At 41.0% G+C, this 17,892-nt stretch overlaps 2 protein-coding genes across 2 annotated transcripts in view; one reads left to right on the top strand and one right to left on the bottom strand.

Annotated features, from left to right (window-relative positions):
* The window catches only part of LOC132956355 (sex comb on midleg-like protein 2), a 486,888-nt gene that overhangs the window by 44,327 nt on the left and 424,669 nt on the right, over positions 1–17,892 (bottom strand). The gene's annotated exons all lie outside the window — the stretch shown is intronic.
* prdm5 (PR domain containing 5) overlaps positions 1–17,892 on the top strand; it is a 50,619-nt gene that overhangs the window by 6,384 nt on the left and 26,343 nt on the right. The window contains exons 4-12 of the mRNA XM_061029576.1: positions 1,133–1,301; positions 1,413–1,590; positions 3,613–3,705; positions 3,812–3,933; positions 4,646–4,725; positions 8,781–8,865; positions 8,964–9,121; positions 9,573–9,666; positions 15,226–15,386. Of these exons, the coding sequence (XP_060885559.1) occupies positions 1,133–1,301; positions 1,413–1,590; positions 3,613–3,705; positions 3,812–3,933; positions 4,646–4,725; positions 8,781–8,865; positions 8,964–9,121; positions 9,573–9,666; positions 15,226–15,386 (1,140 nt within the window). The remainder of the gene's footprint in view (positions 1–1,132; positions 1,302–1,412; positions 1,591–3,612; positions 3,706–3,811; positions 3,934–4,645; positions 4,726–8,780; positions 8,866–8,963; positions 9,122–9,572; positions 9,667–15,225; positions 15,387–17,892) is intronic.

Here is a 17,892-nt window from a genome sequence, read left to right on the forward strand (position 1 = left end):
CAGCTGTACCGTTGTTGCATAGTTTACATACAATATCTCATCAGTAATTTTCTGTCTCATTGAAATACTAATCATCCTCTTTTCTCTTTACTCAGCCCCAGATTTAAAGGCCTAAAGGATTATTCCTGTCTTTTTGGACATGCTCTGTTTTTCCATGGCTTGTTCTGGAAGATATGTCACATCAACATTACATATTCACACAGATGATTATATATTTTAATCTGAACGTGCCTGCTCTGTCCAGGAGCAACAGTAGCAGAGTTACCTGGCAGCAAAGCAATATTCAGATTTCAATTATCACATGATACAAAAAATATGTTGCTTGACAAGATACTGGATCTTATTTAAGATATCAAAGTGGTTCATACATCCACATGGATTCAGACGGACAGACAGTCGACACCTTCTGCAGAACGGTGAAAGTATTGGCTCTTTGTTGAGCGGACAGCAGAGTCTTCAGAGCTGCCTCTCAAAAGTAATCGTTTCTTTATGGGTTTATTCCACCCTGTGATCGTCCACTGAGATACAACCTGGTTTGGCAAGTTCATGTGAATGCAGCAGAAGCACTTAACAGATGATATGCTGTCATAGGGCGGCTGTGGCTCAGTTGGTAGAGTCGGTTGTCTCCTTACTGGAAGGTTGGGGGTTTGATCCCCAGCTCCTGTAGCCACATTACCAATGTGTCCGTGGTCAAGCTATAAAAAGCTCCAGTCCATCTACCATTCATCTGAAATCTCAAAGAACGGCGGGTGTATCACCATTTAACTTAACTTAATGATGATGGTCTTGATGTTATTGATGATGATGATGGTAATGACGATGGTTTTTGTTTGATAAACGATGACTTATAAGATGGTTTCTATACTGATTAGAGCTCTCAAGAACTGCCCTCAATGTTGTGCTTTGCCTCTGGTCACTTCCTGTCAGCACCTGTGTGTCCAATCAGACTCAAAGCTGATCGTTTGCTCTTACTGACATTGTTCCCTTTTTTTCTAGATCCTTGCTTGTGTTGTACTTACTCTCTGATGTATGTCGCTTTGGATAAAAGCGTCTGCTAAGTGAATTGTAGAATTGTTGTCACAAGTGAACCAATAGCTCACTGTTTCATCTCTACCATGTTGTTCTCTTTGAGGACGGAGAGAACATCTTTTACCTGGCTGTGGATGACATAGAGACAGACACAGAGCTCCTGATTGGCTACCTGGACAGTGACATGGAGGAAGAAGAGGAGGAGGAAGAGGAGGAGGACATCAGAGACGAAGATGAAAACAGTAAAGATGCCAAGCATCTTGTTAAAATGGGTAAAATGAGGATTCCTTTCTTCGTCATCATTTTAATTTCCCGCCATCACATTATGTTTCATTTGCCTGCTCGCTCCCTGCTCATTATGTGTGCGTGTCACATTTCTACAGAGCTGGTCATAAAGAAGGAAGACCACCCCTGCTTGCTGTGTGAGAGCAGTTTTCCCAGCGAAGAGATCCTGGCGGCCCACCTTCAGAGTCTGCACCAGAGGCCCAGCACGGAGGAGAAGGAGTTCAAATGCAAAAACTGTGGCAAGAGGTTCCCCATCAAACAGGCTCTGCAGCGCCAGTGAGTTTCTGTTCCTTCACTTAACTGTAGTTTCATTTCATGTTCTCACAGACAATCTGCAGGTCATTAGGAGGTCTGACATCAGTTCAGCACGTGAAGGATTTTAACATTTATTTGCTTCCAATACAGAAAAAGGTTTCAATGAATTTAGATTTAGGATGTGATTGTTTTCTACAAAAAAAAAAATACATGAAATTAAGAACAAATAAATACGTGTTCTTAAAGTCTGCTTTTCTGCAAGACTTAATTGAGAAGATTGATATCACTCTCATGTCTTATAAAAGGCTTGAGTCAGTACCAAGTTAACCTATTACGTTGATCTTCATTTTAAAGGTCCCATATTATGCTTTTTCTGGTTTTATATGCTCTTCAGTGTGTTTTCCAAGTGTTCTGTGCATGTTTAGGCACATCTATGTGCAAAAATTTAAAGTCCGTGGAAACAGGGCTTCTCCTACATCCTCCTGTTAGCTGTAGCATTAGCTGCATGTAACGCTCGGTTCTAGCCCCCTCGATAAAAATTTGTCAGTCCGACGTCATTGTCAGTGTGAGATCACTGATCTAAGCCCATTGGCTCGTTGTGGCAAGCCCAGCAGCTCATGTTGCACGCCCGTTAACTTCTGTAGCACGCCCACGATATGCCGTAGCCTGCGGTAGCACAGTAGTGCTAAGGTGCTAATGTTTTTGCTCCCCTCGGACGGAGCCAGTGGCTGCATTCCCAATATGGTAAAAGAGGCGGGACATTTCCGAGACCCGTGCTGAGCAACTGACTAATAACGACAGAGCGGATCAGCAGACCAATCACAGCAGACTTGGCCCACGTGGGGTCTAACAGTGGGGGCTCAACAGAGTGCAGCTGACGGACTCAGAGCGGAGAGGGAGCAAGGAGGAGCAGTACATGAAAACAGACACTTTTTTCGGACTTTAGCTATTGTGAACGTACAAAAGTAGGAACATAGATTAAATATACAAACCATAAAAAGGGCATAATATGGACTCTTTAAATGCTGGATGTCCATACTAAACTTGGGCAAAGTTTCAGATCATGAGGTAAACGTATTTTGGGAGTAATTCCAGGATAAGTCTGCAGCGGGCTCTAAATGGTTTGTCTTGCAAATCACAAGATAGTTCCCCGCCGATATGAAATCAAGAACTTCAAGAGACAGCTTCAAGCCTCTATAAGCTGCTAAAACCAATATAGACCTTCTTCTTCTCCCAGCACTGGAGAGTAGCCCTCTTCTGGCAACCCTGCAGGTAGAGGCTCAAAGTAGGGTTTTTACTGATGCTAGTTTAACTGTAAATCATGCAAAGCTGACCTATAGGTTTGACAACATGAAAGGTCAAAATGAGGATAATGTGAACATAATTACTGAAGGCAACAGCTAGCCTAGCTCTCCGAACCTAACCAGACCTTCCAATGATTACCTCTGAAGATCTCTAAATACATTTTGTAAATGCAAGAAATACAATGCTACCCAGCGGTCCAATCACAGGGCTTGCAGTCGTGGCATTTCGGGGTGTAGTTACATTTTTGAGGAGGTGCACATCAGCCGACGTACTTACTGTCGGCTTCTGTGTAGGTACAGAGCTACTCAAACCTTTGGCTCATACTGCGACTTAGCTGTATAAATCAGGCTTTACTATTTCCCTCCAATACCAGAATTTGTGCTAAGCTAAGCTAACCGTCAGCTTGTTGTAGCTTAGCATTTAATGTGCAGGTTTTAAAAGTGTTAATAATTGTCTAGTTTATGAAATAAATGTATCTACAAAAATCTCAAACTAATCCTGGAATCAAATTGTATTTGTTTATTTGAATTTATAAAAAAGCCAAATATATTTTGCTTTTTCTAGACAAGATTGGTTTGATGGGTTATGTTATAAAATCCTCTGATGATAACTTCAGCAAGAATTCTTCAAATCTATTCGTCCTATATGTCTGACTTTGACAATTTGATAGTACTTTTCATAATCTGCACTCCCCGACGTGTTGCCTCATTTGTTTTTTGGTTTTGACTCCTTCCTCAGTGTTTTGCATTGTTCTGAGTCACTGGATCCATCAGGTGACTCTAAAGCTCACCAGTGCTCGCTGTGCCACAACACATTCAGCTCTGAATCCAGGTAACATTCACAGTCCAAAGAGAAACTATAACCTGCGTGCAGTGTCCTACAGTGAGCTGTTGAACACATCTCATGTATTTCCTCTTTCTTCTTCTTGTGTGTGTAGTTTTGAGCAGCACAAGGAAGCGTGTAAAGGAGACGCTCGGTTCATCTGTAAAGCAGAGAGCTGCGGCAAAAGATTCAAAAGCAAGGACGCCCTGAAGAAGCATAAAGGAAATGTTCACACAGGTTACTACACACACACACACACACACACACACACACACACACACACACACACACACACACACACACACATGCATACATGCATTGCACTTTTCTCTCTTCAAAACATCATATCATGAAGACGGTCGTCCATTAGCAGCCTCAGCACTCCAGGAAGTGCGGGAACAGTACTTGACCTCGATCAGTTCAAATCTCTGTAATGTTGAGACACATCTCTAATTACTTGCGCTCCATAATTGCTGACCTGTGTGTTCTGGGGCAGCTCACTCCTTCAGATAATTGGACTTCAAAAAGCTATTTATGATGGGGATGTAGGGCAGCGGGGATCTGAGCAGGCGAACACGTGCACCAAGTATCAACCCGAGATTAAGACATCCATCTCAGAGGCTGAGGGAGCCGAGAGCCGGGGTTTTATGTTTTACAAATGTGGTTAGGATGAGGGGTGTGTGTGAGACTCTGTGAGTGTGTGTGTGGGCGACGGGAAGTGGATCAGACTCCTCAGATGTGGGGCATGTGATTGAGACGGGATAAGGGGAGGGTCTCTGAATGGTTGGATGGTGGGCCTGTAATGAGGAGATTTCAGTTTCCAGTTTTTCTTTTTTGTATGATCTGTCACTTTGTGCTGGAATACTCAAAAATGATCCCCATAATTGCTCAATTTTGATGTCCTTTTCCTTTAGGTTATTTTTTCATCAATTTCCTCTTTGCCTTGTAGGAAGTGCACGGCGGAAGCTGACGTGCAACATATGCAACCGAAAATGCTCCTCCTCTCTGAATCTGCAGCAACACAGAAAGGTGAGGCTCTACAACATCCTGCTCAGATTATCCCGACCGGATACTTTGCATTGGATCTGAGAGGATTTACAAAAAGCTTAAGCAGTTTTGCATGATCCATTTTTACAGTGATGTCTCTCTTTTCACAGTTTCTTCCTTGTACATCACTCTCACAGTGTTTCCTTAAACTCAGTCTGGTCTCTGCTTCCTGAGCCTCTGAGTTCACTTTGTGTGAGTTTTTTCTGTTTCCATGTGAGGGTGTCTTTATGATGGAGTTGTTACAATTTCATTCTGAGTGACAAAGAGCAGACGGTTGGTTTCTTTTTCACGAGCTCATCCCGCAAGTCTTGTGAAATTTTAAGAGGCGCTGTCGGCAGACAATTAGGTCTCAAACCTTGGCGTCAGAGTTCTCCCGTCTTTCTGATGGATTACAGATTTGAACTGGGCTGTTTAAACTCTACTTGACAGTGTTTTTAATGTATTTCTTTGTTGTGGCTCTGTTTAGGGCTAATGTTAGTCATAGACTACCAGGAAAAAGTAGCCGTTACCATAACGTCACCAAGCAGTATTCAACTGCTGTTTTCTAGCACAGCGTTGGGCATTTCAGTCAGAAGTTGTTTTAAAACGCTGACATAAACCCTTTTCACACATACAGAAATCTCCTGAAAAACTCTGGAGATTTGTCTACCCGGAGGTTCTTTAGGCTATGTGTGAACGCAAACAGACGTATTTTTTGCGCAAACTTTACCCGGAGTTTCTCCAGACCCCTAGTATTTTTTCTGCAGAAAGTCCGAGTGAGCTGATGTCTGAACGCTTCAGCATATACTCCGGAGATTTCAACTCGAGCCAATGAAAAGAGAATGACGTTTATATAGTGACTGTTTAAAGCGTCTGCACCCGATCACTACGATCTCTGTGCACGTAATTAAACGGCTGCATTATGTTTTCTGTTCATCAGTATGTTGTTCTCCTCTCTTTTGTGGATGTTGTCATTTCATTGGATTACACATAGCATTGATATAAAGACAAATATTCTCATTATAACGTCGTGTAGCGGACTCTGTTGATTCGGCCGCTACTTCCACGTTGTTTATTTACGTCACGTCTTATGTCGGGAAATCCCCGCGCCCCCCCTCTCTGACAGGGAAAGTCCCCCTCTGTGAGGAGCATATGTGAACGGCTAGGTCGGGAGAATCTCCGGAGCGGTCCTCCTGTAATTATCTAGCTATTATCCGGAGTCCATATGTGAAAACGGCTATAATGTCAGCTAACGAGTAGTAGCTTGGTTAGCAAGGTCCATCTGTAATTCATAGGATCTTTGATATTAAGTTTGATTAAAATTTTGCTTATTTGTATTTTAATTCTGTCCGGCTGTTCGAAGAAAGAAATGTTGAACTTATATCAGAAAAGAGACATTTATCAATAGCCCTTTCCAGATTGTGTTTCACCAACAGACCTGTAACTAAGCAGATCCATTTCATCTGCGTATGTTCATACTGATTCTATGACGGTGTAATAGATGTGTCCCATTCAATGAAAGTGATAACATTTGCTGATTAGACATCTTTGACTTGATAAATCCCTCAGTACACCTAATAATTAGCCAGTCTACCAAAGACTGGTGTAGAAAATTCCAATAGGTGTGTTGTTCTTTACTGCTGTCAGTAACCTGAAGCTGCAGGTTTTCTGCAGAGATTAAGATAAGAACAGTAAATACAGGAGCTCCTGTTTGTGGGAAATGTTACACCAAACTAAACAAAAACATTGAAATGGTTGTTTTGGTTGTCCTTATGATCCCTGTAGGCTGTGTTTCTGCTTCAGGACTGGGCAGCAGTTCTTATGATGTTTTGGATCTGGATGATACAAGTTGTCTCAAACAAATGATGTCTTTCATTAACAGTCTGCGACTGTTAATGAACGCCATTCATCAACTTACACCCATCATCAGTTATCTCAGCTGGTTATTTTGGAATTTAATTTCCCCTTGTCAACATTTATCATCCAGATAAATCAGCAGGCATTAATCCAACGAGCCGCTTCCTCTCTGTCCAACAGTTAAAGTCACCTGGAATTGGTGACACAGTTCTTCTGCAGTGCATCAGTTAACCTACTTCACCTGTCTGTGAGTTGGTATTCTCCTGTTTCAAATCTCCAGGGCATTTTAAAATAGGTATTCTTCCTTTGTGGCCTCTTTATGTGTCTGTGTGCCAGTTCTGCTTTATGTGGACCATCACGGCAGAAAATATTTCCAATCATGTACAGTCGTCTTAACCATGGTCTGTTCAAGAATTGGAGATGTGAAAGGCTGAATGTTTCATAAATTTAGGTCAGTGTTACATTAGATTTTGACAAAAGATGTATTTTGCAGTAATACATTTAATTAAGATGGAAAGTGGTGTTATACAATATACACCCATTTCTACTCTAAAAATATATTCTTAAAATGTGAATTGAAGACATTCAGGAATTAAGTGTTATTCATGCAGAGCAGCAATCAAACCTCAATAAAGACACGTTAGCTCCAAAGCAGCTTAAATCTGCCATTATCATCATTTAGCTGAACAAGCTTTTGCATCAGCAGCTGTGACAAGAGGAGCTGCTCTCCATTAGCATATTGCTATTGTAGCTGTACGCCGGGGAACTATTGAATGTGCAATCATCAGAGCCGTGCTCTGAAGCAGAAAAAAGATTGGAACTTTTCATCACTTTAATTGCTTTTCTGCCTGTGGACATCAGTCTGATGGAAGCGGACAAGATTTAGTTTACATCGAGGGCCGGGACCCTTCAACTTTGGCATACAAAACAACAAAAGAAAACTTAAAGGGGGATTCCTCAGTTTTAAACCGGGGCCCCTATATGGACATATTTCAAGGATTAAATGACTTCAGGTGTTCATGATAACAGAATCTAAAACTTTGATACAATCCCAGTAAAAATCCAATTATTTACATAGGCTATCTGTTTAGTTACCGTGGCAACAAAAACAGAAGTCATGGGCACCCAATATCCGGTAGTTTCTTGATTTTAGTTGCAAAAAAGTTTTCTAATTTAAACAAAACCAACGGAAATGTTTCGGTACTCAAATGTTGCAAACATAATTTTGTACTGTAGATAGTGAGCTGGAGTTTGCCTGCAGGAGTAAGGATTTATAACTTTCAAAGGCATGTTTCCTTTTTTTGTTTTTTAAGCTATTGTAGTTTAGGATGATATAGATTATCAAAATGAAGTAAATGGACTTGAGCTTGTGTCTTGCTTTTCTAGTCTTCTGACAACTCAAAGTTCTTATTATCCTGTATGTCACACTTACTCGTTATCATCATGATACCAAGTATCATTTTAAATCCCTTGGTGTTAAAAGTATTGAAAAGGTTGACGACCTTACTAATACCTACAGAGCAGTTTGCTTCAGCCGTCAGCAGTGAATCAGGCTGTAATGACAGAAATGCAATCATGTAATGAAAACATGCATAAACACTGTAGGACCAATAATAGTGTTCATTTTACCACTGACTGATTCCATTACAGAAATGATCCCTACAGAGTAAAACAGTTTTCATTCAAACCAGCTACAGCTTCAACCTTTTTTCTTCGACGTAAACAGACTCATTGATAAAAAAACATATATTACCTCCCGGAACACAGAAGTTGAGATTTAATGCTGTTTTTTATTACAGAGTCTTTTTCTTAGTGTTTGTTTCACAGATACTATGTTGGATACTAATTAACCATTCAAAATGACCAAAGTTGCACAACAACACATAAACTCTTTATCGCAGTGGACCACAAAAGGTAAAATTCCTGTTTTTGTCCATGGACTGTGGGGATTTCAAAAAGAGCAATTTAAGAGATGTGGAATAACAATCTGAGCCTGTCAGGGGAAAAAAAAAACTTAAGTGGACGAACTTTGATCAGATGCCTGTAGGGATTACAGAGCAGTGATTACAGCCTGTTTTGCAGCTGCAAGCTAAGCACTTAACAGGAGCTTTAAAAAAAAACTGTCTGTACCTATTTGTAAATTAGACCTCAAGACCTATGATTGTAGATACCGCATTAAATGCCATCTCTTTGTTGTTCAGGTACATGAAATATTTGAATGCCACGCGTGTGACAAGAAGTTCATTTCTACAAATCAGCTGAAACGCCACATGATCACACACTCGGGTGAGAAAATGCTACATTACAAACGTCATTGTTCAAACAGTTTGTTTTTCATCTCTGTTAACCAGAATGCGTTTTGTCTCACTCCTCTCATGATGTAGAGAAGCGACCGTACACCTGTGAGATCTGCAGCCGCTCGTTCAAGCGTCTGGACCAGGTGACGGCTCATAAGATCATCCACAGCGAGGACAAACCGTACAAATGTAAACTGTGTGGGAAAGAGTTCGCTCACCGCAACGTCTACAAGAACCACAAGAAGGTGAGCAGTCGGGGTGTCACACATGAAATCTGTTGATTCCTCGTGTAATACAGCTGATTTTTTTTTTATAATTCTATATCAAAAGGTAGATGACTTCAAAGCTTGAATTATTAGCGAGGCTGTAATCAATCAGGGTCTCGTTGGTGGCTGTTATCTGTGGGGTCTCTGGCCTGCTCCACCCCTGAGGTCCCCCCGTGTTTACTTTTAGGATTGCCGTGTCACTCAGATAGCTAGGTCGGGCATGGGGGGGGGGGGGCAGAAAAACAGAAGCACTTTGAACTTAAAGCCCCTCAAGCTGCTTGTCTTCATCAAGTCAACAAACCAAATCAGCCACGGAGCCTCGGCTTGATCCTCCCCATCAATTTAAGAGGCTTCATCAGTGTCCACAGTGAGGACAGAGGCTCTGTTTACACTTTATAAAACATGCTGCTGTGATTCTGTTTCTCTGCAGACACACTCTGAGGAGAGACCCTTCCAGTGTGAGGAGTGCAAAGCTCTGTTCAGGACCCCCTTCTCTCTGCAGCGTCACTTACTCATCCACAACAGTAAGTAGAAGAGCGTGTGTTCTTATCACCCTGCACACAGTGACACAGAAAAAGTATCTGTTAAGAGAGCTGCAACATCCTGATACATCCACTCTACTACTTCCATTTTAAAGTGAAGAGTTAAACAAAACAAAAAACTACTATTTAGACTACATGTCGAGGACCATTTCAGACCTAATCTCAGTGCACACTAACACCTGATGATGCATAATCACATGAACATAAACATACACAGGCTAACTTAAAGGACATGAAATGGTTCCTCCACCAAAAGTGTCTCTCCATGTTGGGCTGAAAACACCGCTGACAGAGGGTACACTTTGTTTGAACAGTTTGTCTCCTGCACATTTAGGCACATGTTGCAATTTGAAATGCAAAATTCAACTGCAAGACAGCACTGCATAAACTGAAAGGTCAGCAGCGCTCGCAATTAGCTTTTAATGTTGAATTAACTGAAATTTTGAAAATCAAATCAATAAAAGACACATCTGGATTGATGGTGAGGAAACACATGTAAGAGAGTGTTTAAACAGCTTTATTTCTGCCACTGAAACTGAGTCAGAGGTTTTTCCAAAAATCCTCATTATTTAGTCTGCAAAACATCAGACAAATGTGGAGTCTACACATGACAAGATGTATGTTGATAAGTATTCAATCAAATTAATTTGGACTCAAACCTTGTTTTAAAGTTCACCGTTTAGTTGAAGAGTTAATCGGCAGCTATTTAGATCCTGGGCTAAATGTGAAATGTGTGACCTTTGCCAAACAGCAACTACTGAATCCGTAAGTGAGAATAATACTAAACTAAACTTTGCTGTCAATAAACGCCATAAGCCATTGATCATATCAGGGGCTGTAGTTTAAAATGTCTGAGTAATGATGCTTTTGATTGCTTCTGAATTCAGCTTTTCATTCGCTGGACAAAGAAATGTTTTATGTTTTGTGTTTGAAACAGAACAACAGATTTAAAAAGGTCAACATGTTTGCTTTTTTTCCTTTTTTTCCTCTTTTTTGTAGTGAAACAAAGTTCCTCATTGCTTCCATTTCAAATTAGAAAAGGCAAAATAATAATACAAGTGTCAATGCATTGTTTTGTTTGTGGATGGAGAACTGGGGGGATGGGGGGGTAAATGAATGTATTATTCCTGTAGTTTGGACAAGCCATTTAAAATGGTAACTATCTTTATGTTTTAAAAAGACTATACAATATTCCCAGAGTGATTATTGTATCAACCTTAAACTCATTCTTACCCCTGTGATTATTTTCATAATGACAGAAATCATAATTCGATCACACATGCCACCAGGGGACACATTAGAAAGTGTTCAGTCACTCTGGTGGTCTCTCTCTGGGTGCTGTGAAGCTACAGATGGTGGAGCGTCTGCAGGATGCAGCGCCCGGTCCTCCCATTGAGTCTGATAACAAAGAGATTGTAAAGCTGGAGGCATTTCCTGCTGCTGTCTCAGGAGGACGGCTATATAATACCAGAGCTCGTATAGTGTATCGAGTTCTGGACAGTATGTGGGGCGGAGGGTAGAGTGTGTTATTTCACTGTAGGTGAGAGAATAGATGTGTCATGTCTGTCTTTGTAAGTCAGTGTTAGAGAACATGGAAAAGCTCTGTGGTGAGAAAATGAAGCAGAGCCTTTCCAGGTAACATCAAGTCAAACACATTGGTCCAACGACAGTTTAATGTACTTATCCTGAGTCTCTTGTACTTATTTTCTCATATGATCACCTCAAAACAGACCCTTAAAACTCTCCTGACTTGACAAACACAAACTGCCAGGTGAATGTCACCTGTTCATGAAGAGGTGCATATTCATAATATTTAGTATAATATGCAGTGGTGTCTATTCATTCTCTGAGGTCAAGGGCGATGGGGAGGAGTCTTCCATAACAGTGGCTTTCTGGTTAAAAAAAAAGATGCCAACATATTTAAGGAGGTTTCAAAGTACAAACGGATAAATTAGAAAAGATAATACAGACAACAGAGGCAGCAGAAAAGAGTATAATGCAGAATAACGATGTCATCACCCCTCCACCTCCCTCAGATACAGGCAGGATTTCTCCATTTCTATTCCTTGCGTTCCTGTTGTCCATAGTTCCTTGCCGTTGAGGTGGAGATTGGAGCAGTGCTGTGCATCAATGAGGATGACGGTGGTTGTGGGGATGACACAGTCTGATGGTTGTGGCTGGGCGTCAGGGACGTTGGGTGGTAGTTGTATAGTTCGGTTGGGGATTGATTAACTCTTGCACGTATACACCTCAATCAGACCCAAATATGACCAAGCGTAGACTAGCAGAAGTTGCGTTGTCGTCTGCAAACAGATATCACCACAAGCTAGAGGGATTGCATGTAACACAAGTGAACCAAAATTCAAGCGTAGAGCATGTCCGAAATGTACAGAGATGTAAAGTTGTCCATGTTTCCATGTTTCCACCTTTTAACGTACAACCACCACTTTGCCGTTGGCTAACTTGTTAGCAAGGTCAATCTGAAAGAAGGTCCTATAGTAACTTGCTGAAAGAGGGTATAACACTACCTACTGTAGCCGAGGTGGACAGAGTCAACACATCGATTCTCCCTCTGTGCTTATATACTTAGACAGTGTTCCAATTAAATGACCTAATCAAGCTGTAACTGTTGCTCAACTCTAGTGTGCATGTAAAGATTTCTCACTAAGTGGATGGTATGAAGAAGTCACTGCATTTCGTATGATCAGATTCGGCCATGTTGTTTTTTACATTTTTGAAACCAGCCCTAAAGGTGCACAGAATTCCAGAAGAGTGTGTGTCGAAGGGTTTGGGAGAAATTGGGGCCCATGCATTTCATGTTTGATTCTGCTCCCCTCCCTCATGTCTAGCCAGCAGTACAATAAACACATTCATAAACCTCAACAGGATTAGTAGTGCACATACAAACCATTTATTTTACATACCTACATTTACCTGCAGCTCGAGCAGCTTAAAGGTACAGGAATTCTTAATAAAGGCAACAGCAGGTTAACTTATCGCACTTCTCTGAGAGCTCTGTATTTCTGTCACATCATGTTTCTATTTCCTCGTCTTCTCAGTTGGTTCTTTTGGATTTGAGATATTATCAAGTCGCAGGATTTTTCATGGCATCAGCATCATCCACAGTGACGTTTTCTTTTTCAGTAGAAGGTGTGCAGAAAGAAAGGTGACGGCTTTTGTTCCCACTGCACAAACCTCACAGTAAAGTTATCCTGTGGGACATTTTTTGTACCCTACAACCCCTGATTCAGATTGTCTGTCCCAACAGGAAGTGGATTAAGAACACTGTGGCTGGCTAGGTGGACTGTCCCATCTGGTATGAACCAGAAATGCCAGATTGCCAGTCTGAGCTATCAGGTGTTTATGGTGGATAATTATCATGGAAAGCTATTTAACCTAGATATAGATCCTCATGCAGCTGTCAGTCCGAGGGGATTTTCCACACAGCTGCTCAATTTGAACCGTAAAATATCAAAAACAAAAAATGTCTAATCCCTCAGTCAAATCAGAGGCAGACACTTTCACTCTATACTCAGTTTACATGGTGCTCTTTTTAAGGGTTGTTGTGATTGATATTTGTTCTAATTGAACCTTTTTGATCCAAACACTATTTTTTTGTTCTAATTTTGAGAATGAAAAGCAGCTTCATTTCTGAACCTAAAAAAGAGATCTGACGCCCCTATAGTTTTGTGTTTAATTATTTAACTGCAAGTATTTAGATTAAGATGGACCGCTGATTGCATGAGGGTTATCTTTAATCACTTGCGCATTAACAAAAGAACAAATGTCTTTGTCAGATTTAAATTGTTCTTTAAAGTTTCCATGAAACAACTAGTAGAGTGCTTTTAGTTTTTGCAAATGTAATTGTTTTCTTTAAAAGTGGGAATCTAGGGTCGGGTTTGTGGAGAGCAAAGGGCACTTAATGTGGAAAAATCCTTCAATAAATGATCATAAATGAAATACATCCATCCATCCATCATCTGTAATGCTATTCCTGTTCGGGGTCGTGTGGGGCTGGACCTGATCCCAGCTGACATTGGGGGAGAGGCGGGGTACATCCTGGACTGGTCGCCAGTCAATCACATGGCTGAGACATATAGAGAAAGACAACCAGCCACACTCACATACACACCTAAGGCACATTTAGAGTCACTAAATAACCTAACAAGCATGTCCGGACTGTTAACTCCACTTTACCTCAGTTAAAAACATAAACAGAACTTAAAAAAAAAAAAAACAGAACTGTGACTACATGATGCACACACATCACACATTCCAATCTGCACATTGCACTTTGACACCCTGGACACTTTACACACTGACACTTTACACTGTTTACATTATTCTATATTTTGTATATTCAAATATTTCTTTTTTTAATTTTACATTATATTTCTATATTACTGTATATATGTGTATTAGTCATTTGAGTGTTGATTGCATGGCCTTGTGGAACAGTCTTTACATTTCACTGCACATCTGTATGAGCATGTGACAAATTAAAATCTTGAATCTTGAATCTTGATTGTGGGAGGAAGTGGGAGTACCCGTTGAGAAACCTTGCATGCACGTGGGGAACGTGCAAACGGGTTCAGGGATTTGAACTAGGAACCTTCTCGCTGTGAGGCAACAGCGCTAACCACGACTGTGCTGCCCAAACATGAAATACAGCGATGACCAATAACTGCAAGCTAGCTCATATAGGTCCAGTGCCTAAAAAAATGTGAACATCATGATTCTATTGTATGTTAACTTTACACCTGAGGAAACTTTGTGTGAAGGGACCACAGGCATATCTGTGTGTTCGCACGTGTTGTTTAATACAATGATAATGAAATCTTTATGTGAGGGTGTTGTTGACATTAATTAGTGTCAAGTGAATGTGTCGATTTTACACAAAATGTAATGAACTTCAGCTTCCACTGGTGTTCATGTTATTAAGCTGACCATCATCGTCCTTGGTAATATGAGAGCGAGCATAAGCTTGTAACCATTTGCTCCTGCCAGCCACACACACACACACACACACACTCTGTCGAAGCTCCTCTGTGGAAATTGAATGATCTCCGTATAATGGAAACAACCACTCTTCAACAATAGAGGCTGTTGTGCGGAGCGGAGAGCAGAGGCGTGAAGGGAAACATCAGGCTGCTCTCTGTGAACAGCTGACACTGTCTGAGGACTGTCTGTCTGCAGTTTTTACTGCTTTTCACCGAAAGGATTCATAAAAAAGCCATGTTTTCTACTCTGACGTTTGGATGAAACATATGGCAGAGCAGTTACTTTTTACTGTTTCCCCCGGGATGGCAGCTACAAATACACAAAAAAAAGATGAGTTCTGTCCCAAAAGAACAGGACCAGACTTTTCTATAGACCATTGTTTGGAGGTTGTCTGGTACGATGAAATACCCCTCTTTGTTTGTTTTCTGGCCTCACAATCGCACCGCTGAAATTGGTTCCTCTCTTGCTGTGCGTGATGACTGTGTGTTTACAGGAACGACAATAGATGACTGAAAATGGTTCTTACACATGTTCCCGCAGGTGAGAGGACATTCAAGTGTGACCAGTGTGATGCCACCTTCAAGAGGAAGGACACGCTCAACGTGCACATCCAGGTGGTGCATGATGGTCATAAGAAGTACAAGTGCGACCTGTGTGAGAAGGCCTTTGTAACACCGTCTGTCCTCAAGAGCCACAAAAAGGTAAAACATTATTAAAAAAAAAAAAAAAACACACACCACCATCACACAGTGTGAGTGCATGTTGGTAAGTGCTGTTATGTTGTCCACAAATTCAGTTCAAGCTGCAATTTGTTTGTATTTATTTGAAATGCATACGGTAAACGTAAGAGTTTGATAATAACTTATGAAACCGCAAATAGCCAATCACAGATTGAGATTTTAGGGTAGCATTAGGATTGGCCATTCGGATTTCAAGGAGGCCCGTGCCCCCCCTGGCCACCTCTCTGGACCTGCCCCTGTCTGTGAAATGCAAAAGTAAAGCTGATTCATTATTGAAGCCCAAACTATGATTGTCACCTCAACCTGACTGAGCACTTTTGGTGTCTCAACATAAACTGTGACTGCTTCACAAAACAATACAAATACATCCCATAAACCTGTGTGAGCCAACATTACCCATCACAAAGTCACTTATTTATCTTTTTACACAAACTTAACATATTTAAAAACAAGGAACCAAACACATTTTTTCTAACCTCCTAAATCCTGCTTTTTTTAATGTTCGATTAAAGTAATGGAAGCTACCAAATTGCAGTTTAAAATCAGAGTTTCCACAATCAACCCTCTTCTATCCAGCTGAATTAAAAGGCAGAAAATAAACGCCTGGCCCGCTACTTTAGATTTTGTTTTTTCCATAGTTCCACTTCCAGAATGTTGGGCAGCTAACTGTGCTAATATCAGGACCGTCACACCTGGCGGAGAACACCGACCTGATGGTTGCTGCCCATGAAAGCTTGGAAATCAATTCCTGTGCTGATTAGAAATGGCAGTTAGTCCATTAGCTCTGCAGGGTTTCAAAGCGCCAAACAGATCTGACTGCAGATTATGAGCTCAGAATGTGACAACGTCCGGTGTGGTTGTGAACCCAGATTGAAAGCAAACAGCTTCTTGGCACAGTGAAAAAGAAAACGTCTCAGAGGTTGTCTCAGAACAGTAGGGCTGAAGACTCCGGGCATGTTGAACTGTCTCCCTGCTCGCCGGGAGCAGAGGCTGCTGGGAGATCTGGCCTTGATCAAAGCCAGGTTGCCGAGGAGACGACATCTTGCAGGCTGTGTCTACATGCACGGAGCAACCTCGCTTCTGGCCGTACTGATGTTGACGTCTTATTTAATGTACACACTGATAATCTGTAACTGTTTGTCTGAGCAAACTTTGGCCCCAAAACAATCATGTTTAATTCTTACAGCCATGTTTGGTTTGGATCAAACTCGAGTAGTCACTCTCCGCACCATGTTTGACTTAAGAAGATGATGTCTAAAGCAAATGGAGCAAAATAAGTAGCTAAACATTTTGAAAGGCCAACATCTGATCCAGATGATACAATTTGACTCCATTATCATAACTGAATTCATATTATGAGTAGAGCTGCGAGGAAAGATTTCATTACAGATCAAGCCGTTTTGATTTGATAAAAAGTCTATTGTTTGGGGAAGAAAACTTACTCTTATGTGTTACTTCATTTTGAGTCTTTGTTTAATTCCCAGGACTTGTTCCGGTGTGATGCTGCAGAAGTTGTTTGTATAAATAAAGAGTAATTCGGTCCATATCTGGCAGAAAAGCGGACGTTATTCAGTATAGAATAGAATCAGCCTTATTGGCCATGTATGCTTACACACACACACACACACACACACACACACACACACACACACACAGACTCACACACACACACACATACACACAGACTCACACACACACACACACACACACACACACACACACACACAAGACATTTATCTTCAGTAACTGTGCTCTCAATGTACAAAGTCAAACATTAAACATAATATAAGTAAAAAAAACACTAATACAAGGCTAAATAAGACAATAGTGCAGTGGTGATTAGTACAAAAAAATGCTGAGATGAACATGATAATAAAAATATAGTTATGTAACAGATGGTTAATATATATGAGGTAGAGTTTTTACAGTGTTTGATAAATTAATGAATAAATCATTCATGGAGCGCTCTTGTGTTACGGTGGATGCTTTCTCCTCAGTGATCCTGGGTTTGTGTTATATGAGAGGGTGTGTGTGTTAGCAGCATGTAATCTGCATGTACTGTATGTTTTATAGAAGATGGTATCATCTTTGTCCGTGCTCGGCTGGAAGAATTGACTCCTGCATGAAAATGACAGGTTATAAGAGACCAAGAGATCATTTATCCATTAAAAAAAACCTAAACAAATCTCCTACAACTCCTAATAACTTCCACTTTTATGATTTGAAAGTATTCCCATGTGAACTGGTTGTTGAAGAAAGACATTCCAGGTGTTTTCTCTTTCTAACAAACAACATCAGGGACACGTGTTGCTAAATGTTTGTGCATGATCGTATGTGACTGAGCTTGTGAGTGTGTATGCATGTGTTTGCAACTGTGCATGTGTGTGTGTTTGAGGATGTGTGTTTATGTGTGTGTGTGGATGGAGCCTTTGTAAGGAAACACCCGAGGTGTCAGAGGGACACAGTG

This window comes from Labrus mixtus, chromosome 3 (assembly GCF_963584025.1).
Source record: "Labrus mixtus chromosome 3, fLabMix1.1, whole genome shotgun sequence".
Lineage (NCBI taxonomy): Eukaryota > Metazoa > Chordata > Actinopteri > Labriformes > Labridae > Labrus > Labrus mixtus.